The following is a 24,672-nucleotide window of genomic DNA, read 5'->3' on the forward strand; positions in this document are numbered from 1 at the left end:
CCCACCAACGAGCGCTCCAAAGCTCCTCGTACCCTGGCCGGCTACTGCGCCGCCTCGCTGAGCCTTGCAACCCACTCGCATAGCCATCCCGAGCCTACTCAGATCGTGCTCCATACTGCACGATCATCTGGTGATCTAGATCCCCCAGCCACCTTGACATTCAAGGCACGCTACGAACGTACGCGGGTATACTCTCGTGTCTCACGTGCTAGCAGTGGGCGCACTTGCTAGCCTTTTGCATTCTTGTAGTGTGCCAAAGGCGCTACAGCGTCTTATTGCAGCAGCCCGCCTCAGTAAGCCAAGGTATCCCGGCTGCAGTTGCCTCACGTCGCTGCCGCTATTCTGCTCAACACTACTACTATCCACTACAGCCCCTGCGATATTCGACGGGCTGTCTGTTGCTTCAATTAGTTTCAGCTGCTAGTACTGATTTTCCTTGCCTCGCCACGTGTCTGACAAGCCTGCCCCGGCAGGCTGCACTATGTCATCTATCTCAACTCTGAACATTGTGCGTTCGTTGCTTCTACCTGCGTTGGCCTGATCCCGTACTGTGCACGGCATCAGAAATCGCTTGCTTGGCATTGTCAAGATCCATTTTGCCGTCAATCTCCTGAGCATTCCTTGATCACAAATGGCTCAAGCCCAAGGCCTCAGCCTCATCGACGGTGAGTGGGTTTCAAGACCACTCGACCCTTATCAGATAATGGCCAACGCTCCTCGGGAAGACGTTGAAATGCAGGATACTACTACCAGGTCGTCAGGTCAGATACCCGAATACGGCATACTGTCGCAGACAGTTGTAGAGACTCCGCTGAGCAAGCTCATTCTCCCGGCCAACATACGCCATAGGGACCTCATAGATATCGTCATGGTTGGCGAGGACTCTATACAACTCAAAGAGATCCGTGACTATGGCCATATCCACCACGTGGCTTCCAAGACTAACTTCAACGGTGGTCGCATCCTTACTGCCAAGGTTTTTGGTGACCCTCGCGAAATACCTTCATACAAAGGTACTGGTCTTCCATTACATGGGAACTACATGAAGCACATCGCAAGAAAGCCAACAACAGGAGAAGAAGGCAATATGCTGCCTCCAGAAGTCATCGTACTCAGTCTTTCCAACCGATCATTAATGTTCTTATGGGCACAGCACAGCAAGACAGGTACTACCACTTTCAGCCACAGAAATGTCAGGCTACCTGCAGGAAGTTCCCGGTTCGATCGTCTTGGAAAATTCCTCGCTATAGATCCCAAATGCCGCGCGATAGCAGTTGCAGCGCACGAAGGGCGCTTCATCCTATATAAGACGAAGCCTATGGAGAATTGGAGGAGGCAGGCCAGAGAGGGCAGCGAGATTACCACGCCTATCGAAGACGAGCGGATTATATCAATCGAAGGGCAGATCATGCATATGGACTTTCTGTCATCGGGAGGCGGGCATGACGATTTTCACGTCGTGTTGCTTTTCGTGGTCGTGTTGGAAGGAAGGACCAGACTTACTTGCTTCGATTGGGACTGCAGACAAGATCTTAGCAGAGCAACCCCGCGGACAGAGCGCTATCTCGTCCAGTTTGGTAAGTGGAAGACTGCATGACACGGCAGATGAGCTCGGCTAACTTTTTCAGAGGACATGGTGCCTTCTCTGCTCATTCCTCTTCGTCGTAGTCCCGGTTTTCTTCTGGTTTCAGATGACCACATCTCCGTCTACAAGAACATCCTCTCTGGTGACCCGGCGCATACCATAGTACCAATCGATCATACGATACTCCGGTCTATTCTACCAGGTGACAGCAAGCAAGCTCCAAAATGGACGGCTTGGGATAAGACCCCACGTAATCCCGAGTATCAGAAAGAAGCCTTTTACGTGGCCAGGGAGGATGGGCGTATCATCTACGTGGTTCGTGGTCCTTCGGGTACTGTAGAGATAGATGAAGCTGGCGAATGGCAGTGCCGGATTGACACTGCCTTCTCGTGTGTCACTGTCGGTCGCTCCGAAATTGCGCAACAACATCCGGATCTCCTGATTGCGGGCGGAGCGAGCAATGACGGTGTGCTTTGTAAAATTGGTGCCTGGCCTGCTGAATACTCATATGCAACAAACTCTCCAGACACAAGTCAGTTTTCTGTCGTCGACACGATACCAAACTGGACGCCTCTCACCGACCTTGCAGTAACTCAGCTTTCCAGTCCACGCGCGCCAGATGAGCGTCAGCGGTCGTCCGTTTTTGTCGCCAACGGCAACAGACCAAATGGAGAGATCTCGGAGCTGAGGCGCGGAATACAAGCTATTGTGGATGACAGTTTCAGCGGTATCAACGGCTGCGCTGGTATCTGGGTTGTTGACCATGGCAGCCACATGGCAGAAATAGAAGGCACGATGAGGAGTCAGCATTATGCTATATTCGCAATAACACTTCCGCCGGAGACGCTTGTGATCCGTGTCGTTCGTACCCAACCCGAGAGCCGTGCGGACTTTTCAGGAGCATGGGAGCAAGGCTCTTGGGACAAATTCCAGACGCCTAGCGACGACGATCCACTCGAAGACGACTTGATGCGAGAAGTTGAAACCATCTCGGCTTGTCCTTGGTCTGATGAGATATCGATTCAGATCACGAGACAAGAGGTCCGTACACTTCTACGACCGACATTGAAACAGATCGAGTCATTAGCATTCGATACTCCACTACTGTTGGCTGCTTCCCATGCTGGATCCCCTTTTATTGCAATTGCGTCGCGAGAAAGTGGCCGTGCATTACTAGAGATCGTACCAATTTCCAAGAGAGGCAAGTTCGAGCGGTCGAGATCCTTCAGGCACCAGCTGGATCACGACCCGACATGTATAGAGATATTAGATATCAACGGCTTCCTGTATGTCTTTGTTAGCACATTCGACTCGAAGATTTTACTCTTCAAGTATTCGCATGATAGCACGTCGATAGCTTTGGAAGATTTTTGGACAGAGCACCAAACATTCCAGAACCTGCAAAAGCTTTGTGAGAGTGCTGTCGTTATGAGCAACGAGGGCAGAAACGTTCTAGTCTGTGCGATGCGGGATGGAACTCTTCTGAGTTCTCACTTGGAGGTTGATCATAGTGGTAAGACGAAGTAGAAGCTACTGATTGGCGTTACTGACAACATGAAGGAATTTCACCTCTATCCTGGAACGCCCTCCGAATGGGCGAAGCCTCAGCCAAGATAACACGTAGTGAAACCAACGTTTCAGCGGCATATGTGTCTTGTGGATCAGACTTTTGCCGAGTACGCTACTCTCCAAGCGAATTCTCTCATCTTGAAATCGACTCTATATGGTTTACTGACCGCAGTCACCCTGAGTACAACCAATCTCCAGTGTCAGCTATATTCCAGCTGCCATTCCTCCCGGACCAGAATGTCTTTGAGAGAAACCTTGGCGGATTCTTGTTCGCTGTTGCTGGAGACCGCCTTCTTTTCTCGCAGCTCGATGCGGACGTCAAGTGTCCAACTCCGGATATACTCCCACAAGCCCTGCACGACACAAAGGTCGTTCCGCGGAAACTCATTGTAGGTGCCAAGCCTACCAACGTACTGTTCATGAAAAAGCTACGTCGAGTACTAGTATCGACTATGGAGGCAAAAGAGCGGCGTGGGCCACCACTTGGTGAACGGCTCCTGCAGTCGTCGATGAAGTTATTGAGGGTTCGGGACGACAGACCAACCGATGACATGGAGATCAAACAAGAGATGGATGCGCCTACAGAACGACTCGTTGTCGCCCAATGTCCTCTGATGAACGCCGAAAGGGTATACTCCATTGTCGAATGGCAGTTCGTGAACAAAGAAGGCAAAAAGTACAATCTCGTCATCGTTGGAACCGGAATTCAGACGAGCGCGACTCAGCACAATGGAAGGAGACTGATCTTCAACACTGGAAAATCTGGCTCGAAGCTAGATTTGCAAAAGCAGTCTACGTACAACGAACCTGTTTATGGTATAGCGCTTTGGGATAGCCAAACCACGGTGAGTATTGTTGGGAGGTCCTTGTTTATCGATCGTTTTGATGAAGAAGCCGGTCGATGGTTTCAGCGCGGAAAAACGGATCTGCATTCTCCAGGTATCCATGTGTCTGTCGTTCGCCCATTTGTTTACGTTTCGACACTCCAGCACTCGCACCTTTGCTACAAGGTGGTTGAAGCAGCACGACCGGGTACTTTCGAGTTTGTCCGAGAATTCTCTGATAGCGGCATGCGCAACTGCGCGCGACATCTGGTCGTAGACCTGCCGAACGCAAAGGACAACAGCAGTGACAGGTTTGTGTTGCTTACCGACAAGAAAAGCAGCTCGGTAACGGGTCTTTACCAACCGCCTGTAATGACTTATAGCAATGCGTCGCCGACACTATTCGAGGCGTGTCTTCCCCGTACAGTAATTCGTCTCGATCGCGGTGATATCCGTCCACCTTGGCGCCGTCCGAACACTGCGGGTCAAATTACCGGCATCATTGTTGATGATATCATCGGTGCTTGTACCGATGGCACGGTCTTCTCGTTATCCATCCTTTCTCAGCCTGCGGGTCTGCTCCTGCGGCTGTTACAAAATCTCATCGAAATCAAGGCTAACCGTTCGGGCGCTTACAAACACGATACGATCAATCCCCGCAGCGGGGACATTTTCAACGTGCTTATGAGCAACACCACTGGGAACCAACATGGTGAGATCTTGGTTAGGGATGTGGATCCACGCCATCTGGGACAAAGTTCGAAACGAGGCCCCAAACATAAGCATGTTGACGGCGACTTGTTGAAGCATTGGCTACATGAAGGAGGCGATTTGGAGGTTTTGACACGAGACGATGTGGACGAAGAGATTACAGGGTTATTTGAGGAGCTAGCGCTCGATGTAGAGCAGAGATGGGGGGCAAGGAATCGGGGTGAAGGGATTGATCAGCATAAGAACAGGCGGCTTTGCGAACATGTGAAGAGATGGATGAGCGAGGTGCTGATGCCGGTGTTGTAAGCAATTACCAATTGAAAGAGTTGGACATGAGCAGTGACCGACAACAGTCACGTTGGATGAGACTGGGTGGAACATCTCGATACGTGGCAGGGATGGACAGTTGTGTTCCTCTGATGTGTCAGAAGACAACAGTACAGTCTATAGCATCATCAACAAAGACAGACTCATCTGGTAAGAGAGAAGAACAATGATCATGGGCATGAAGCAACGGTCATGACATGTCTCGACCCTCCCAAGCACGGCTCAAACACTTTCACTCAGTCTCACGCATTGTATCTCCACAGTCACGCTGGTCAATAATGAGACAACACTGTCTTGCAAGCTTCGCGTAAAGACAACGATGAACGTCCTCAAAAGTACTTAAGCTATCATTTAGATCCAAACATGCCATTCCTATTACCAGAATGAAGTTCCTGTGCATCTCCATTTCGAGGAGAAAAAAGAAAGAAAAGTCTTTCAATTTCCTCCGACTACACCCTAAGCAACCTGTTGAGCCACTAGTGACTCCTCCTGCGACTCCACTGTCATTCCCAGCTCGAAAGCGACTTCATTCATCGAGTCCTCGAGCAGAATCCGTTGTCTCGAGGTTCAGAGAGCGTCTTGAGCTTCCTTCGGCCTTTCACGAGACGGCAGTGTCGCAACTAGACCGAGCGGAGATTCTCCGACCTTCATCGCCGCACCCCTTAGGGGGTTCTGGGTCGGGAAGTAGCAGTGGCGTAGGCTTCGAGCGGGAAGAAGAGGGCATACATCCTTTTGTACGAACGTTGGTATATGGTGTCGTCCAGAGTTCGCATGGCGAAAGGTACGACGAGGCAGAGTGTGAGAGAAGGAGGATTGGGGGATTTCGATGGATTAGATCGATAACGGATATGATGGAGGACAGCAAGGCTAGATCAGTGTGATGAGATGGGTACATTATTCATGACTTGACAGAAAAGAGTAGTGATATCGTCTTACTTGTCTGATTAGCTTCTTCTTGCGACTTGAGACTTAGAAGTGGAACAGCTTTGACGAAGTTTCACTTGTCTACTAAAAACGATTTATATGCAATTCGTTCATATCGTGATATACTACGTATTGTACATATATACAGCACCTCCCTACAAAAAACCGTTGAAGTGCCTCTGCTGTAAATGATCAAATGTCCTAGGCATTGAATCAATAGCCCTGACAGTCAATGGCGCGCTACGTTCAAGAATCTCCGTCATCCAAGCCTCCGCATCAGTATCATAACCTATACCGTGTCTTTCGTCGCTCTTCACTTGGTCAAGGGCCTTGGCTAGCAAGACCAAAGTCTTGTACCGCGGAAGTACGCTTGTCGTCTTGATCTCGTGGTGGCGAAGCTCCATCCACTGATAGCCCTTGCGGTCTTTGCGGATGTAGTTGGGGACAAGGTCGCGCCAACCAGGGAAACGTGGCATGAGGTATGCTTCGCAAATGGTGAAGGCGTCCATGAGACGAGCGCGTAGAGTGAGTTGTTGAATAAATTCATTGAAGGTCAAAGTATCAATGGTGAAACCGTTGACAAGAAGGTCGCGAATAGTACGCTGGGCTTCTAGCAGAGCGTTGGGATCCTCAGATTGGGCGAGCAGACTACGAATGTAGATGCGGGAAGCCTTAGTGAGGATGTCGCGACGATTATTTGATATGCGCGATTCTTGAAAGCGTTGTTGAACTGAAGGGTCGACAAGAGAGTCTTGATCAGGAAGGTCGGGGGGTTCATGGTTATCGGAGACGGCGGCAGGTTGTTGCATGACTTGGTGAACGGTCTTTGTGAGGTTTGCAGCTGAGACACGTGCCAATTCCCAACACCTGGCCACTTCGGCATGTTTGCCAGCCATGAAATGGGCCTCCATCATCGACGTTGTAAGGGTCAATGGTGTCGTGTAATTGTTGGCGTCGGGCGTTAACGCTACAGCCTTTTGGAAAAGCTTCTTGCAGATGTTGTAAGCTGATCGAGCGCTGTATAGCGATACCATAAGGCCATAGTAGGACTGTACAAGAGCACGGGGGTCGTATATCCGAGTCGATCGTTCAAGTCCCGGTTGTCGATGAGCGACCTCTCGAGCTGTACCAGAAACAAGCATTTTTTCAAGTGCCTCCTCAACCCTAAGGAGTTTATAGTTCGGATGTTTGGCACCTTTTTTCTCTAGCCTTTGAAGATCAGCCGAACCGAGCGCCTGTATTGAGGCTTGGCGAGAGCTCTCTGTTTGGTAGACCTGGCGTTCCATCATCCTTTCGTAAGCATGAACCGCTTGAGTATACTGTCTTTCCCTAACGAAACCGATCATGACTATAGCGTAGTGGATTGCGTGGACCTGAAGTCTCTGTTCCGGCATCGTGACTCTCAACAGTTTGTAAGCAGCATTGGTCTGCTTTACTTCAACTAATGCTCGCATTAGACTGCTGTAGGTCCAACTGTCCAGAGGGATGTCGTTTTCGACCATTTCTTTGTATCGCTCTCTGCTACCCACCAGGTCGCGGTCTAGAGCACGCTGTTGGATCAGCAGATTCCAAGTGTGTGTGAGAGGTTGTCCGTGTAGTCTCCCCGCCTTCCAACTATTGAGCATGCCTTGCGCAATTGCTTGGGCGCCTTCTTCATCCCCTGCATTCACAAAGGCTTCAACATAGCCCGCTCTTGCATGAACATCCGTGTCGAGCTTTATACCCATCTTCTTGGCTTCCGAGAACAGTGTCTCAAAAGCTTCAACGTCACCTCTATGAGCACAAAAGTCGAGCAAGGGTCCAAATGTGTAGATATCTGGTTCAACACCCGAGCCCAAGCAATTGTTGAGACATTCAAGAGCGCCGTCGAGATCTTCAGCACGGACGTAGGCAAGCAGTAGAATGTTCCAGCAGCCGGTATCTGGGTTCATGTGGAACTCCTCGTGTATACGTTTGAATTGCATGATCGTGCCGATGACATCTGCGCTTCGAGCGTACACATAGAGGAGTGATGACAGGACCTTGATCGTCACTTCGTCTTTGTAAGCTGACTTAAGCTCATCGACATATCTGCACACCTTCTCAGTGTCACCAACATCCGCATATACGTTAATCAAATGCCTAAGAAGTTGAGGGCGTAGTGGCTGATTGGGATACCAAGCGCGCAGATCTTGTACATGGTCTTGGACACGTCTCAGGCCACCCTTGGTAGAATGCTGGTAGATCAGAGACTCTATCAGATTCACTGATGGCCTTGCTTGGATGGTGGGTTCGGTCTGGTCGAGATATAGCTGTCGGTATCTTCTATATAGCTCAAGCGGAATCTTTCGCTGGTTGTTGTATTGTTGGTAGCGTGGGAGCTCCAGTAGCCGTCGAATAGCATACTCATAACAGGCGGGAGTAGGGAGCTGAAGATCATGGAGGTCGTCGAAAAGCCCGACGAAATAATTCCAAATAAAATCGTCATCAAGTTCTCTGGTGCTCAGAACACGATCCACTACGTGGGGTACGAAGCTCATGACAAAGCAGTCTAAGTCACGCTTCAGTAGTCGCGAAGACCTGAGTTCGTGCTGAAACTCGTCGACATATCGCAAGAAAGACTGGAAGTGTTCTAGCAGTTCTGGTAGTTGTGCCACCTCACCCCATAGGCTTGCGAGCGTATCTCCAAAGCGTATCGCCTGATATGCAGATATGCCACGGATTCTGGGCGTCCGCCGCATGAACGTCCTAAAGACACGGAAAGCAAGATCCCACTGCTCGTCCAGAACGGCTCGTCGAAGGATGACGTCCATGCCGGAATACATATTAAGACTCGAATGTTCGGGCTCCTCCAGCAGCTGGATTGCTGGCCCAATCATTCCTAGCGCAGTATATGCTTTGATAGCTGCTACACGTGTTGAATGCCGGCGAAGGGCTGATGGTAGCTCACCAAACACCTGAAGAATTCGCTCCGGTACCGCAGAGTTGCCATCCTGAACGACGTCTTGGCTGAGGTAACGTATGAGATGACGTCGCACTCTTTTATATGAACTTGCTAGGCGGTCTTTAGAAACAGCAGTGTACAGCTGCCATGCTAACTCTTGCTTCCCAGGTTGCGGCGAATCTAGAAATTTTCGAAGCGCTGTATGGGCACCTAAAACTTGCGATAGCTCTGCTGCTTCCTTCTTGGCCTGTTCCACCACGTCCATGTCTAATTGTGCCTCGTGGCTTGAGGGTTGCGCTTGTGCTGTCGAAAAATAGCGAACTCGATTTGCACACGGCCGCCGTAGCTTCGTTTCTGGTGCATTGAGCCGTTCAACGGGTGGTCGTCTAAGAAGTGCAAGTGTCTTCTCTGGGTACAGAAAGTCGAGCAAAACACCATCCTGCCGTCTTGGGTCCCCGATAGTTTTCTTTGCCGCTGCATCATCCATGTCACCGCCTGTGTTTTGGGTAGTCGAGGCCGCGGCCGACCAGGTGGGAAGAGTGAGATCGGCTGCACCGTGGTGCCAAAGGGTGGAAGGCAACGCGCGCCGACTGCGTAGACATGGTTTCGGAGCGCGGAAGAGCTGGCGTCCGCCGGATTCGAGGCATGTCGAAGCACGCTCGAGCATCACCTGGACTGTGGGAAGTGCAGATGGTGCCAGCGCAGATTACCAGAAGCTACAAAGTGTCCTATTAACTGGGACAGTCAGTTGTTGTGGTGGTGACAGAATTGGTATTGGGGCTTGCCCACACTTGCGCATGCCTCCAAACTGTGCAATGGCGATTACTGGGGAAGGTGGTAGGACAGGAAACGAACAAAAAGAGCGTCGACTCAAAAGAAGGGGCCTAAAGCAAAGAAGGCAGCAGAAAAGCCGGGTAGTGCGCGTGGCAATGGCGGGCCCGACGTCTATGATGTCTCGAAAAGTTTACGGCGCGACCATGACCTGAGATTCCGACTCGCTTGGCAGGGCCATGGATAGCTCGCCAATTGATGCCCCTCCACATGAGCCGCATCCCCACAGTTGCACTCCCCTACCACCAACCGGGCCATGGACATCACCAAGTTTGTGACCGACTACCGCGAGTCGGCCTTCCTGATAGGCGACTACAATACCTACCACGGCCAGTTGTCGCGCCGTCTTCGAATCGTGAACAAGAAGCTCGGGCGGGCAACACCCAAGAACGCCAAATATGCCGCGAAGGCCCCGGTGACGGCAGAGGATATCAAGAACAACAATGAGTAGGAGCACCTTGCGGAAATGCCGTCTCGGAAACTGACTGTAGCAGGGCTCTTCACGTGCTCCTGCTCAACTCGGAACGCGCATGGGCGCAGGCCATGGCCACAAAGGCTTCTCACTCTGAAGACAACGCCGACAAGAGCATCACTGGTTCTACGCGCCAACACATCCTTTCTCGTCTGCACAAGGCCATTCAATATGCAAAGCAGGCTGTAGACCTCGTCTCTGACACGAGCGCCAGCGGCGCTTCCGAAACGGATGTGCTTGAAGCAAAAGCATATGCATACACTCTGGCTGGAGCGCACGAGTTTGAGAAGCAAGCCGAGGGCATCAAGAGCAAGAATGCTTCACCCTCGCGCTGGGCTCCCTGTCTCACCAACTACTCGGCGGCGCGCATCATCTACAGCTCTTTGTTGAAAGCTACGAGGAAGGACCTATTCAAGGATGTCATGGCAGGTACCACCGACCCAAGCATACGCTATGCTGCGTACCAGAGTCGCATCCCACGCACCGTGGGTGTTCCGGCGGTTGCAGTCAAGTATTTCCCAAAGGACGATGCAGAGCTAGTCCAGGCTGTGCAGAAGCTTGACTCGGCAGCCTTGAAGGAAGAGGAAGCAGCCTCATCTCGTAAGTAACAGAATCCGAGGACTCAGGCAACGCTAACAGTCACACAGACACCCAGATTACATGGCGAGGCCGAACAGCAAACGTGGTGGATGCCGCAATTGGCCAGGCTCTAGCATCTGTCGATACCGCCTCTGCTACTCTTGACCAATCCGCGACCTCCACCTCATCCCCCAAGGACCGAGCCAACGCGTACGACGATATCCTCATCGCAAGCCAGGACGCAGTTGATGCAACACGAAGGGCGATCGAGGAGCTTGAGAAGGAAGGTGTCGACGAGGGCGATGCGCGTATGCAGGATCTCCGTGTCACGAACCTGGCTGTCAACTATGACCTGATATCATGGAGAGTTGGGCGGAACAGAGTGCTTGTTGGCAAAGACGATGGGCTCACGTTTCCTGCGAATCCCCCCCAGAAACCGCGACGGCCGCGTAAAGACGGCAAGCAATGGGTTGAACGGGAGGAACCCACTGGCCGCAAGCTGGCACGTCTGCGAGAGCGCATCGCTCTGTACGATGCGATTCTGCAAAGTATTGACTCGGTCAAGGACCTAAGAGGTGCTGCTCGCGATACTGGCTTCATTTCTGAACTCGACGGACAGCGCGCATATTTCCAAGCGTTAAAGTGTTTAAACTTGTCGCACTCGTATGCATTTTTGTCGACTCCAAAACAAGCGTTGGCGCTTTGCAACAGAGCATTGACGTTGGCAAGCCAAGCGGCATCAGCTCCAAGATCTCAATCACCTTCAAGTTCGAGCGCACCCAAGATGGAAGTGTCAGGTGAACAGACACAGACGCTAAAGAAGAATCTGGAGAATCTGAACTCGCATTACCGAGGTGTTGTGGCGCTTTCGCAACTGTTTGCAAACTCAGAGACGGCGTCCAAGGCCGGACTGGCAAATGCGGCACCCGTTGTTGAGAGACTGAACGAATACCCATCATCGGGCTCGGTTGATCTCAAGAACCTTGTTACATGGCCTCCGAAGTTGAAGCCTGTACCAGTCAAGCCTCTCTTCCTCGATGTAGCGTGGAACTACATCGAATATCCTGGACGCGCACCGCAAGTGCAAGAACCAGAGCCAGAAAAGGCGCCGGTTGAGGAGAAGAAGGAGGAGAAGCCGCAAGCCAAGAAGGGTTGGTTCTCCTTTGGTAGATAATCAGCAATCGCCGCGCGGTTCGCAGGGATGTATCCGTGGGATCACGGTTGCTCGTTCAAAAGCTACCACTATGATCAAATGGTCTTCAACTACAGCCGTACAGATAGGTACGTGATATAGCATGATCAAAGACCCTGAACATGCCCTTCTCCAGACTGCAACATGGTTCACGCTACGGCTGCCCGTCCAATTTGAACCCTTTATTTACGTGACAGCCACAAGTTGGAGACATGGTGGGCCGTGATTGGTCTAGTGTAAGGTATGTGCACAGACGTGTATGGCTGTTGTGGGACTAGTGTGATTTGAGCCTCAGGGGCAATAGCATAAGCGCCAAATCTGCGTGAACCATCACGCGCCTGACGGGACGGTTGTTTCGTTTCAACGATATCTGTTCGTGGGTCTCGCAGGTCGGGGCGTGGCATTGATGAACGTGAATATGAACCTGTGATATGTGTTCAACTTGCTTGTGACATGACCTTGGAAGGCTGAATCGCTGAAAAGGCGATCCTTCACTCTAGATCACGACGGCGAAGCTTGTACCACAGCAGTAAAACGGCCCGGCTCAAAAGAGACTGGAGGGGCGCTTGGGGGTAGTAGTTCTGAGGTCATGCAGGTGATTAGGGTTAAATGAGATGGGTGGATATCGATAGGTCGATACGCACTGTCATGACCCCTTAGTACTTACCCACAAACGCGCAGAGAACGTATCTTGTACCTTGCAGCTCAATTTCTTGTCGTGCTCGTTCCTCTCAACAGACACTCTTTCAACACTGTTTTGTAGCTGTGGTCCTTCTGTCCTTCGCTCCTTATCGTCGCTCATTTACTTAATACCACACTCTTTTGAAGCACCACTTACCCGTTCGCGTCTTCTTTGGTGTGTATCATCAAAGCGTGCCCGATCCCATCCAGTACATCATCAGCAACTCGAGGGGCGCCACGCGTTTCTCGACCCTAATACTTCATCACGGCTTCCGCACTGGCTACCTCTATCCTCCCTCGGCCCCAGGTCGACGATTCGTTTCGCAGACCCTCGATTCTGCAGGTTTTCGACCTGCCCGCCTTCAAGACGCCAACCACCAATTTTGAAGACAAGCTGCCGTCGATCGGCCACGATATATCACGCCCTTCCTCAAGCTCGACCGTGGCTTCATACACCCAACAACGGCATGGCAGCAATGCCTCGATCCAGCTGCCTTCGCTGGCGACGCTAGCTTCAGCTGCATCGAACTGCCCCACAGCGAACATGAACAGTAATGATAATGATAATATGAGGAAAGAGACGCCCGAGAAGAAAATGCCGTCTCCGCTTAGGTATGTTCCATTCGAAAGGCAGACGGGCTACGAAACAGGTCGTTTTTTGATGAGTCGCGGCCCAGCTATACTATATCCTCGAGGTGAACATGGCAATCTATGTTGGAATCCTATCGAGAAAGTAGCAGTGTATGCCTTTGAGGATGCAGTATGGCTGAGATGCGACTGACAAAAAACGTTCGTGCAGCGCTGCGGGTGCCGGCCGTGACTGGCTTATCGCAAACGCCAAGCCTTGCACCACGGACTTTTCAACTCGCCCGCTAACATGGAAACCAGCAAACCCTCTAATGGACTCAGCATGACTTATGCAACTTCTGCGCCCGCAACCGCTGGTGGACAAGCTGGTTCTCCGGTACGTATGATTGTGATCGTTGGTGTTTTAGGTCGAGGCATTTCGCTCTATCATTATGGGCTTATCTCACCTATCGATAACCCTTTGCCCCAGCAACGAGCTTCTGCGTACCATACCTCCTACCGATACTCGTGCTGATTTGTTTAGCCCTCGTGCATGAACTGTAGCACCAGCACTACCCCCTTGTGGCGCCGCGATGAAACGGGCGCTGTTCTCTGCAACGCCTGTGGCCTTTTCCTGAAGCTGCACGGCCGGTAAGTTGCGACTGTACAAAATGCATATGAGACATGTACTGACTTGACATCCTCATCTCTGCAGGCCACGACCTATCTCACTCAAGACCGATGTCATCAAGAGCCGCAACCGCGTGAAGACTGGCGGGCCAGGCGGACGCAAGAGGGTATGCAGGTCATCTCGTAGTCACTGTCACGACTAACACACGACAGACAAGTGACCAAGGTGGTCTTCCTGCCGCGCATCCCGATGCTGATGGCCAGCTAGCCCTCGCCCAGCACCGCCGCACATCAGGCAAGATCTCTTCAGGCTTGTCCGACCGCTCGCAATCGCCTATATCACGCACCGGCACCCCGAACTTCAACCATCCCTCCAACATCGCACCGTCGCACCTGTTTGAGCAGGCGCTGCATGGTGGTGATTTCCATTCGCCTTCGCTCCCGGGATTCGGTATTCGTGCTCCCTCGCCCGCTAACTCGTCGATCAACGGTTCCCATCTCGAAGCTCCTCTCCCATATGAGACTCTCGCCGCACAGAACACTGCACTCAAGACACGTGTCTCGGAAATGGAACTTATCAACGATCTCTTCCGGAACCGCGTTAGCGAACTCGAACAGAGCGAGCAATCAGCGCGGCAGACAGAATCAACCTTAAGACAAGAGCTTGAGGAGATCAAACAACGGGAGGCCGACCTGAAGAGGCGGCTTGACGAAATCGAAGCCGACAGCCCAAGACACAAGAAGATGAAGATGAGCGAATTTGTGGACGAGAGCCGCGCTGGCACGCCTATTAGTGCTATGGTTGAATAGTCACCATGGGCTCTTGATGAGGCGTTTCCTTTGATTATCTAATGACTGTTTCATGCATGCGGGGAGAGACCGAGTTGCATCTGTCATCTCCCTGCGACGAGAGTTGGGCGTCGACGCCTGCTTTGTGCTCGGTCTTTACGACCATCTAATGTCTGAATACCACTTCTTATCACTGTCCCTTGGGGCTTTGATTGTATTGTAATCTTTCTTTTGAGTCTGATACCAAGTGTTGATGCGAGGAGATGTAGCTGTGCTGTTACGGCCGAGATGGGTGGGACGGGCTGGGATGGATGGGATGAGGCGGGAACGGGCCATGCTTACCAAAAGTCTTATATGGGGGTTAGTTTAGTCGCTATTCAATGCGATGCGAGCACTGCATTTACTTGCCTTTGTTTCATGTTGTATGTGAGAGCTTGTGCAAACTTAATACAATCACGCACTCGTCTTATAGTCAGAACCACCTCAGTACCAAGACGACGACTGATCCGTATCCATGGCGGCTGCGTTGAACACCACACTGCAGATATAGTTGTTGAGTGCGTTCACTTTGATTTGTTCAAGCCCACCCGCTGATTCTTGCTCATTGCATCCCGGTTTGGGTAGCATTAGGATCTTGTGTCAGGATTGTACTGAGTTCATCTCATCATGATGACTCTTGAACCCTGTTCACACACCGGAATATGTGAATGATACCGATACTTAAATACGAGCTTGAGGTCCTTCCTTGTTTGCTTGACTGAACTACCAGTGGTATCGGAAAAAGCTCTCCCTGTCGGAAGTCTGGTGTTTGTTGTGCCATGGAATACGATCGACTCGGGCCACATGTTTGCAATGTAAAGAAGTGCAGAGCATACAAAAGAGTCATGTCACAGTAGAGAAAGTGTTTGCAACGTCCTCCTCAATAGATAAATCTAGGCCATGTCTAAAGTCAAGCCAAAGAACCTCAATTGACACATTGAGCGTGATGATGTCGACAGTCGGCTCGGTTCTTTCGGTTGATAGGAATGTGGTTTTGAGGTGACTGTAGGTTACGGAAGGCTGGAATGGTCTCCAAGATCTCCCAGCTCAGCACCAAGTCTCATAGGATCTCTCACCTTTCACAGCAATTCCAAAATGCCTTGATTGGCTTCAAGACATTGGTCGAAGTGGTGGTTATCGGGAGTAAACGGGGAGCGCTAACCCGATGTGAGCTCCCGCACGGACTCTTGGCGGCTAATCAACCCTTCAGCGAGTTTTTGCATCCACCTCCTCCATCCTCCTCCCACCACTCCCCATCCATTGAAGGACCAATTCATCTCCAACTCATCTCCACTCCGACCGTCAACACCATCACCATGGTTGCCATCGCTCGCTCCTTCGGCGCCGCCCGCGTGGCCGCCCGCGGCTTCTCCAACGCTGGTATGTCTCGCGCCTGCCGCAGCAGCTCAAGCCATTGGGCTTGAGCTCTGCAAGCTCATCAAGCAGCCATTGACCATCATCTCGCAGCCCGCCAGCCCCAGCAGAGCACCCTCGTCGCTGCCCGCAGTGCCTTCCGCAACAACGCCGCCCGCAACGTCATCCAGAAGCGTGGCATCGTCGCCGAGTCCACCGCTGCCGCCATGGTCGCTGCCGCTAAGATCCAGGGTGCCGGTCTCGCTACCATCGGTCTTGCCGGTGCCGGTGTTGGTATCGGAACGGTTTTCGGTGGTCTCATCCAGGGTGTTGCCCGCAACCCCTCCCTCAGGGGTCAGCTCTTCCAGTACGCCGTTCTCGGTTTCGCCTTCGCTGAGGCCACTGGTCTTTTCGCGCTCATGATGTCCTTCTTGCTCCTCTACGTCGCATAGATGTGTGCATTGCATGGACTGCCGGACATTTGGGGTCAACGGTATGGGGGTGCCGCAAGGTTGAAAACTTTTCTTGCGGATGGGTGTGTGCATAGGGACGACTACTACCTCTTTTCCTACTCTAGTGGCCGGTCAGATTGTGTAAAACATGTACTTTAGACGAGCAATCTGAAGAGCAAGCTACCACCACGGCTCGCTTTCCTTACCCAGCGCACGTGCGGAAGCTCTAGCTATGGTAATGACATGTGCGGATGACTGACGTTAAGCTCAATGAACTCGATTGGACCCTCCTAGACGATACCGAAGCTTGTCAATGCCCGTGCCACGTTCCGTGATGAGCTACTGCTGTTCTAGCTGTCCGACATTGGAACTTGGTCGTGCCAAGCTTTTCGCTCGACTTCAGCCTTAAGCTTGTGGACATTTCATACTGCCTTCCCTTCCACAGCGATAGTCAAGTCCGACTTGATGCTAAGTGCCTGTTGAATTGTTTGTCTTACCTCCCGTCACAGGTATACATATCGATGGCCTACCCCAGAACCCCGCGATTGCCTCGGTACGGCCCACACCACCGGGGGTAAGCTGTAGATGAACCATCGATACAAATATGGAGTAACGACGCATTACTTGTTCGATTACAACCCCATATTCACAAATGTTGCTATGTCGCGAGCATGATTGCGGTGTTGCTGGTGTTGTTATGATACTAACCGTAGTTTCCCGCGGAAGTCACGGAAACAGGTATGGGCTTAAATCACAACCATACTGTTATGGATCTCGCTGATTGCTTGTAGCATCAATATTACAACGCAGTCGGTACTACTCGATCGTCCATGAAACGTATATCGCTCGACCTCTTACGACCGCCTTACAGCACCAACGTCCTTCCACCCGATCACAATTTACGTTGGATACGCATGGTCTGAGATAACGAGGAATGACGCATCTGTGGAACCACAGGGCTGTGGCTATCGCAAACGAAGGACTTGACGGGCGTAATGAAAGCTGTGGCTCCTCATGATGGGACCTACACACTCAATCGCATCGCAAAATGGATGGTGGGGCATGTCTGGGGAGCCTCTGTATCTGGATTCAGATTGCTCTGATACTTGATACAGTCGCAGAAGAAGCAACAACTGCTGCGCAAGTCGTATGGAGGGACCGAGGCTGCATCGTTTCAGATCTATGTTTGGGCAGATGGTGAGGCTGTTCCCGAAACATGACACAGCAATGCTCCAACCTGATTCCGAGAAACCGAAATCGGAAACTAAACAACCCAACTCTTCCTTGCCGACTGCGGGACAAACAATGCTCTCGGACACCGAAATGATGTATGTTCTTACTCGGGTCGTACCACACCGTGAAACTACAGTAGGTTTTGGGACAAGCTTCAACATTCGACGCCGCAAAGCTTAGCTGTCATGTCTCGCTGGCGTCACCACTCTAGCTCATGGTATTTAGCCCTCGGACGCCTTCCTGAGGTCAATTGAGCAACTACTATTCCATCCGTACTATCATCTTGTAATCTTTGTGCTGGTCACTCTTCTTCTAACAACTCCTATTACAATACACTTGCAATCCTGTTAACCAGTAAACATGCGTTGCACAGCCTTCATCGCCGTTGCTGCGTTCTCCAGCGCAGTCTTCGCTGCTGGTATGCTTCTATGCCTCTACGATATGCATGTGATATCGAACGTCCTTCTAACATCTCTCAGCCAACCCTCAAGATGACGTTGCGTCCATCCTCGAGGCTCTTCGTGCGAACAACCCGGAAGATGCTGATGCCGCTGCTGCGGCCATGAAGGTCAAGCTTCGCCGTCAGGACGATTTGGACTCTATCCTCGCCGCCCTGGAGGCCAACAACCCCGACGATGCTGCCGCTGCTAAGCAGGCCTCGTCTTCATCTGCCACCAAGCGCCAGGACGACTTGGCTTCCATTTTGGCCGCACTTGAGGCCAATAACCCTGACGACGCCGCGGCTGCTAAGCAGGCTGCACCATCCTCTACTGCCACCGCCACTCCTGTTTCTAAGCGTCAGGACGATGTGGCTTCCATCCTCGCAGCACTCGAGCAAAACAGCCCCGACGATGCCGCGGCTGCGCGCCAGAACATCCAGAAGCGTCAAGACGACGTTGCGTCTATCCTTGCAGCACTCGCACAGAACAACCCGGATGATGCCCAGGCAGCTCAGAGCCTTGGAAAGCGATGGATTGCCTAGATGAAGAATGTCTTGATGGCAAGGTGATGAGCGGGTGCTGCGATTTGGTTCGGAAGGTAATAATTGGGTGTACATAGTTTAGTGCTTTTGACTGACTCTATACGATAAGAAATCCCCAGGCATAATTCTCACTAATGCACTCATTTGGTCTGATTTTGGTATTTGCTAAAGAATGATGTTGTTGCTTCTGGTCGGGGAGGGTGCCCCGAATTGGGAGCAGAGACGCAGCCCCTGTTGTACCCCGCATCGAGAAAAGAGTCACCACTTGTCACAACGATTTGCTCAACGCCTAGGTGATACACAGGAAGACTCCGCCCATGTTCACAATTGACTCAAGTTATATATTATGTAAAACTAATTTTTGTCCAGTTTCTCCATCCGACACGATGGCCGAGTGGTCTAAGGCGGTAGATTTAAGCCCCGCTTAGATCTCTACTACAGAAATGTGCGTGGGTTCGAGTACGTTACACCGCTCAACATTGCTTTGCGAAGTATACTAACCTACAACAGACCCCACTCGTGTCAAAACAGGATAATTTAATTTTTTGTTTTTTTTTTGTTTTTGCTCCTTCGCTTGAGAAAGAGATGGTCAGTGGTAAGTCTTGACATCGAGGACAACGCAGCCGATCTTACCAACCAATTTGGCCTGCCTATGCTCCATCAATGGCGAGCATTAAGATGAATTATAAGAACATCCGTGGCCAAGTACGCTTTATTTTTCATCTTTGTACTCGAAAGGAAGATCTTTTGGCTGGTGACGAGGTTTAATGTCAAGGAGGACCACGCCCGTACTTACTCATCAACGGCGAGCGTCAGACCAAGGTGTGGAAAGTCACGAATGTGTCAAAGAACGACGGCGCTGATTTTCTAGGCGAAATCGACGGACGGCACAAGAGCATATCACATGTTAGAGGATGCATGACACCACATGGAGAAATTAAGATTGATGTCCCATACTTGCCCAAACTAACCACTTCTTTTATATCCGCTCCTGCTTCTTAGAGCCTCACCATACCTAGCCAAGACAAACGGTATGCACGCACCCAGAATGCTCAAACAGCCGAGCAATGTACAAGCCCACTGGGGGCCCAGTCTTCGAAACATCTGGACTGCAAAGAGGGGAAAGGTTCCACCAAGTACGTACCGCAATATAGCATTCGAGGCCATGGCACTGGCACTGTACAGTGGTCCGTACGTATCAGTGATATACATCATGCATGCCATGAAGATAAGCATATTGCCCATGCCGAAGAAGGCTTCGGCAATGGTTGGCACAATCCAATGTACACGGCAGGCTGCAGACCAGCCAAAGAGGAACAAGCCGATAGTGAGAATGGGCCCACCAGCGAATGCAAGCGGCAAGCGCTTTTCAGGCGCCAGCCGTGATGTTGCAAAGGCCGGAGCTGGCCTCTTCTCTGCAACCGCCTTCCGCACGCGAGGCAGGTAGAAGAGTTTGCTGAACGATACAATACAAACGGTGGCTACAATGACACCGACACCCAGGCCGAGGAATGTAAGACCTGTGGATATGCTATCGAACCCATACTCTGTCTCGAACACATACGGGAAAGCGGCGAAGAAGGCGTACAGCAAGCCAAAGTTGAAAGCAGAGTACGTGTTGAAGGTTGCCACAATCGGCTCCGTGAGCAGCATGTGCATGGGCCGAGTGAGGGTTTTGGTGGCATAAGTGCTGACGACCTTCGGCAACGACATGCCTTCGGTTGGCGATCTTGGGAGCGGAAGATTGCGTTTCTTCGCGCGGCGACGTAGGAGGACAGGTTTGTACGACTCACGGAAGAATGGCGCTGGTGCAATGACGAGAATGATAGTGAAGAAGAGTATCAACCATGACGTCCAGCGCCAGCCACGTGTTTGGGTTACGGCAGCACCCAGGATTGGTCCTAATGCTGGGCCAAAGAATGGTGTTGCGACGTAAAGCGACATGGGACCAGAGCGCTTCTCAGGCGGCCAGATATCGCTCAACGTACCTGACCCCATACTCAGACTAGGCGCAGCGAAGAAGCCAGCCCAGAATCTCAGCACCACCAGACTCGCCATACTTTGCACGAAACCTGTGCCTAGGATGAAGAGCGCAAAGATGGGCAAGCTGATGAAGATGAGGGGTCGTCTTCCAAAAGTTTCACTAAGAGGAGCAGCGAACGGTCCACCAAAAGCTAGTCCGAGGGCATATATCGAGTATGCAAATGTCGCGATAAGTTGCGTCGAGCTCAGCTCTGTCGCTGCTTGTTCGATGGCAGGTGTGAAGACGGACGATGCGAATGTCCCCACAAGCGCAATACCGGAGATCGTGTATGTCTGATACCACTTCCTGGCTGCGCTCCAGTTATGAGGGTTCAAAGGGTCGTCAGGGCCGTCCCAGTCGAGAGTCGCAGGGCGAACTTGCGATGAAGCCCCATCAGCGATTGGTGTTGCATCTTGATTTGAACTCGGCTGAGGTCCTTTCTCAGGATCAGAATCTGACTTCAAGCCCACCTCAGTTGATGGCTGACGACTTCTACCAGGAATCTTTTCGACATTGACGGGACTTGGTGGCCTTGTTGATGCTGCTGTCGTATCCGACCAGGAAACAGGTCGTGAAGCATTTGGAGCGGCCATGGCGTGAGTCTTTCACTTCACAGATATGAGAAAATGGAGCTGGCAACAAGTCGACAGAGCTTTCGCGAGACATGAAAAAGACGAATGCGTTTGCGCCATGACTCTAGTATGGCCCACCATGGTAAAACTCCGATAAGAAGACCTTCTGCACAGACAAAAAGATTGTCGCGTAAATTCTAGTCTGGTGTTGATCTGGCATGAGATGCGATTCTGCAAACTAGATTGGTAGGTCCTGGTAGTGCATCTGGACGATCCTGGCTCCGATCGATCCAAAAATTGGCATGTTGAGCTTGTTCGGAGTTGAGAAGCGGTTGAATCTAAGGATCGGGTGAAGCTAGAGTTCGGGATCGTGCCGGCGCTGCATCTGAAGCGGGTCTGATGACGATGAATACTGCTTTCTTTCTGCATCCAACCTCAATAGTGCATACACGTCCATTGAGCCCACCAAGTCGACCAGAACTCATTGGTGCCTGTGAATGGAGAACGTGTCTCTACTCTAGTGTGATTCTTGTGCTTTTAGGGATACTGAAGAAGCATACGAAGAGCCTCACTACTAGTGCACTTGCTCATCGATAGTGGGCGACCTGACTGTTATCGCGCGCCAATGCGATCAGAGACATAGCCCGAGATAGTGTCGCATTCAGCAACGTCTGGCAGCAACTTGATCTGCAAGCGCTCACACGTTGAACAGTTGCGCAATGCCCCGATTCGGCTGGTCTCTCCTCACCAACGTGCTCAGTTTGCTGGCGTAGAATTGTAAGATGCAACAACATACATCAGGGCTGGCACGATCGTTCATCGGCCCCACTTTTGCTGCGCAGCTAATTGCATGGCCGACCCAACCAATGGCCCTCAGACACCTTCTTTCTGCATAAACTCTTCTACAGCGAAGCTCTGGTAAGCAGGGATGAGTATGCGCAGCATCGTCTGAGCTATTACGTCGCCTCGATATACCTTCTTTTGGCTTAGCAGTTCTCATTTTACAAACGAGCCCAGGCAGCGCGAAACTGGCGCGGTCAGGCATAACTATGCGTTTTTTTCGCGTTGGAAATGAAGTCCGTCATCACTATGCGACAGCAACAACCACTCAATTCTGGCTCAAATTTCGGCCTTCGGCATTTGTGGGAGCAGTCGCAATCATGAGGAGTTTCAGCGTGTCTTCGGCTCTATCACTTGAGATCGCCCGCACTCTCCTCCCAGCAGTTTGCAAGATCCAACCACGCCGATTGTCGTCAAGCGAATGTGCGCCTTTAGCCCCCTAGTTTGATGCGACACCCCAGATTGGGATCGAAGCTGCATAAGATGTCAAGTTCTACGCTCTATTGACCGAGATGAATAAATCTGACACACGGTGTTGGCGATCGTCATCTTTTTGTTTATCTACGACAGCGACGCAAATCTCCGCAACGACTCCTGAGTTCAGCTGAGGGTGCGTCGAGCATGCTACGCCGCTACCACCTGTGGGTCTCGCCTCTCTCCACCGACGAAGAAAAGGATGAAAATCAGGGTTTGAGCAAGGTGAAAGAGAAGACGTCGTCCAATTACTAGTTGTGGCTTTCTCAGCTTCCAATCGAACGTGGTTCACATGTTTTGTAGCACATCATAGACGTATCGAGACTACACAAGAGTCGAGGGAAACGCCATTCAACACCTGACAGAGTATTGTGAGTAACGATCGTCGCATACTGTACTGCGATCAATTAGATACAGGAAGAGTGAGGCACATAACGGCCAACCGCATTGTGCGTCCAACCTAGTGGATGCAGCATATCTTGGCACACATAGCCTCACTTACAACCGCCATTTCTCCCAAACTTCAAGGTTAATCCTGACATCCTAACGCAACAAAGTTAACAATTGACAAATGGCGGAACAAAACATCTCAAGCCAAAGCGACAGAGGCGTAGACAAGAGCGCCCAACGACCTTCGTGCTTTAGCTCTTTCAGTTCTACATCGAGCATCACATTCAGAATTAGGCATAGCATAGTTGCCTTCCGGGAAAAGATACGATCATTAGATAGTAGGTGAGTAGTTACACTGGATACAGTGGTTATGGTTGGCCTAACATCATTCAGGCGAATACAGCAGAAGCACCAGCAGGCAGCCGTCCCCTGCTCCAAGCTCCTTACCCTCCCATTCGAAATTCGTCTTATGATATACGACTACGTTTTTACTGCACGCAATGCTACCTACTCTGATATCCGTCTTGTTTCTTCCCAGAATATCTATCCAAATGCGTTCTGGAATGCCAAAATGCCACGCGGATATTATATCAAAGGTCATCCTTGCATAGGTGAAGAAATGCTTGAGTTTACAAGAGCTTCCTCAGGCTTAGCTGCTCTAAATACCGAAGATATTGCGATTGGTAAACGACACGAGGACGTAGATAAACTATATCAAGAAACCCAGCTTGGGGTAATGGCTTTGATGCTGACCTGTCGTGCGCTGTAAGTCTCGAAACTTGTATATAGAAGAAAGAGCACTGACACTGACACTGACAGATACCACGAGATGCTCAACATTTTCTACGCACACCGAACCTGGCAGTTCAACGACCTTGACACTCTAGTCATTACTGCGGAACATATCCCGATGCGACACTTTAACAGTATCCGCTCTCTATACCTTAACGCAAGCCACCTCCCTCAATATGCAGATTTTACAGGCTACATTTGGGGTTTACCCCGCGAGTATCAACAAAGGTTTAGACACTTGGCTCCTCCCTCAAGGTCGCTAATATCGCGCGTATCGCGCGCTGTCGACACCAGATTGATCGACACTGGAGACATTCGCAAATGGCAGGCAGCCTGTGATATAATAGCCCGGATGGAGTCGCTTAAGAAACTGCGAATAACCTTGTGTGAGCAAGCTTTCATTGTGGTATTAGGGAGCAGACGACCAAATGTACAAATCACGAAGGAGTCATTCGTGTTCGCTCCGTTGATTGAGATTGGGAAGAGAAGAGACCTAGAGGTATTCGAGGTCCAGGTTGACTGGCCTGTCGGCGATGACGATGCGTGGTCTGAGGAAGCAGAGAAGGGGTTTAATTTGATAAGGCTTGCCGGGGAGTCGCATTCAGGGCTGCAATGATCCGTATTGCGTATGACGTCGCCTAAAGATGCGGCACCTATCGTTGCCAGCCTAGATAGTCGTCGGTTACAATGCGGTATTTCTTTCCAGACCGGCATGCTGTCTTCTCGAAATGACAGAAAGAGGATCAAACCACAAGATTATAGTGGATAAACGTTGCACTACAACGCCGAACAATGCTATTGTCTGCGCCTCGAAGAAGAAAAAGCCAAAAGAGCAGACGAGCTACATAAATGACGTGAAAATGATATCCTACTACCATGACACCTCAATCCTTACACTATTGTCCTAAATTATGCACC

The 24,672-nt window shown here is 51.1% G+C and overlaps 9 protein-coding genes across 9 annotated transcripts; 7 read left to right on the top strand and 2 right to left on the bottom strand.

Annotated features, from left to right (window-relative positions):
- Positions 1-631: 631 nt before the first annotated feature.
- Positions 632-4,995, top strand: GT037_003017 (thermotolerance protein; the record flags this gene model as incomplete). Its single annotated transcript, XM_038928064.1, has 3 exons — positions 632-1,577; positions 1,629-3,098; positions 3,146-4,995. 3 exons carry the CDS (start codon positions 632-634, stop codon positions 4,993-4,995), a joined length of 4,266 nt encoding a protein of 1,421 aa, XP_038789342.1.
- A 404-nt stretch (positions 4,996-5,399) lies between these two features.
- Positions 5,400-5,897, top strand: GT037_003018 (uncharacterized protein; the record flags this gene model as incomplete). The annotated part of the gene is made up of 1 exon (XM_038928065.1): positions 5,400-5,897. The coding sequence occupies one exon, from the start codon at positions 5,400-5,402 to the stop codon at positions 5,895-5,897; it is 498 nt and encodes a 165-aa protein (XP_038789343.1).
- Positions 5,898-6,095: 198 nt separating this feature from the next.
- On the bottom strand, positions 6,096-9,530 carry GT037_003019 (uncharacterized protein; the record flags this gene model as incomplete). Its single annotated transcript, XM_038928066.1, has 1 exon — positions 6,096-9,530. One exon carries the CDS (start codon positions 9,528-9,530, stop codon positions 6,096-6,098), a length of 3,435 nt encoding a protein of 1,144 aa, XP_038789344.1.
- A 420-nt stretch (positions 9,531-9,950) lies between these two features.
- Positions 9,951-11,919, top strand: GT037_003020 (signal recognition protein; the record flags this gene model as incomplete). The annotated part of the gene is made up of 3 exons (XM_038928067.1): positions 9,951-10,141; positions 10,189-10,766; positions 10,814-11,919. The coding sequence occupies 3 exons, from the start codon at positions 9,951-9,953 to the stop codon at positions 11,917-11,919; spliced, it is 1,875 nt and encodes a 624-aa protein (XP_038789345.1).
- A 1,576-nt stretch (positions 11,920-13,495) lies between these two features.
- On the top strand, positions 13,496-14,625 carry GT037_003021 (signal recognition protein; the record flags this gene model as incomplete). The annotated part of the gene is made up of 4 exons (XM_038928068.1): positions 13,496-13,582; positions 13,730-13,836; positions 13,901-13,982; positions 14,029-14,625. The coding sequence occupies 4 exons, from the start codon at positions 13,496-13,498 to the stop codon at positions 14,623-14,625; spliced, it is 873 nt and encodes a 290-aa protein (XP_038789346.1).
- A 1,334-nt stretch (positions 14,626-15,959) lies between these two features.
- Positions 15,960-16,448, top strand: GT037_003022 (atp synthase subunit 9; the record flags this gene model as incomplete). The annotated part of the gene is made up of 2 exons (XM_038928069.1): positions 15,960-16,023; positions 16,111-16,448. 2 exons carry the CDS (start codon positions 15,960-15,962, stop codon positions 16,446-16,448), a joined length of 402 nt encoding a protein of 133 aa, XP_038789347.1.
- A 1,593-nt stretch (positions 16,449-18,041) lies between these two features.
- On the top strand, positions 18,042-18,663 carry GT037_003023 (uncharacterized protein; the record flags this gene model as incomplete). Its single annotated transcript, XM_038928070.1, has 2 exons — positions 18,042-18,099; positions 18,161-18,663. The coding sequence occupies 2 exons, from the start codon at positions 18,042-18,044 to the stop codon at positions 18,661-18,663; spliced, it is 561 nt and encodes a 186-aa protein (XP_038789348.1).
- A 966-nt stretch (positions 18,664-19,629) lies between these two features.
- GT037_003024 (benomyl methotrexate resistance protein) lies at positions 19,630-21,279 on the bottom strand (the record flags this gene model as incomplete). The annotated part of the gene is made up of 2 exons (XM_038928071.1): positions 19,630-19,636; positions 19,808-21,279. 2 exons carry the CDS (start codon positions 21,277-21,279, stop codon positions 19,630-19,632), a joined length of 1,479 nt encoding a protein of 492 aa, XP_038789349.1.
- A 1,864-nt stretch (positions 21,280-23,143) lies between these two features.
- GT037_003025 (uncharacterized protein) lies at positions 23,144-24,370 on the top strand (the record flags this gene model as incomplete). Its single annotated transcript, XM_038928072.1, has 3 exons — positions 23,144-23,304; positions 23,356-23,727; positions 23,782-24,370. 3 exons carry the CDS (start codon positions 23,144-23,146, stop codon positions 24,368-24,370), a joined length of 1,122 nt encoding a protein of 373 aa, XP_038789350.1.
- Positions 24,371-24,672: the final 302 nt, after the last annotated feature.

This window comes from Alternaria burnsii, assembly GCF_013036055.1.
Source record: "Alternaria burnsii strain CBS107.38 chromosome Unknown 746, whole genome shotgun sequence".
NCBI classification, from domain to species: Eukaryota; Fungi; Ascomycota; class Dothideomycetes; order Pleosporales; family Pleosporaceae; genus Alternaria; species Alternaria burnsii.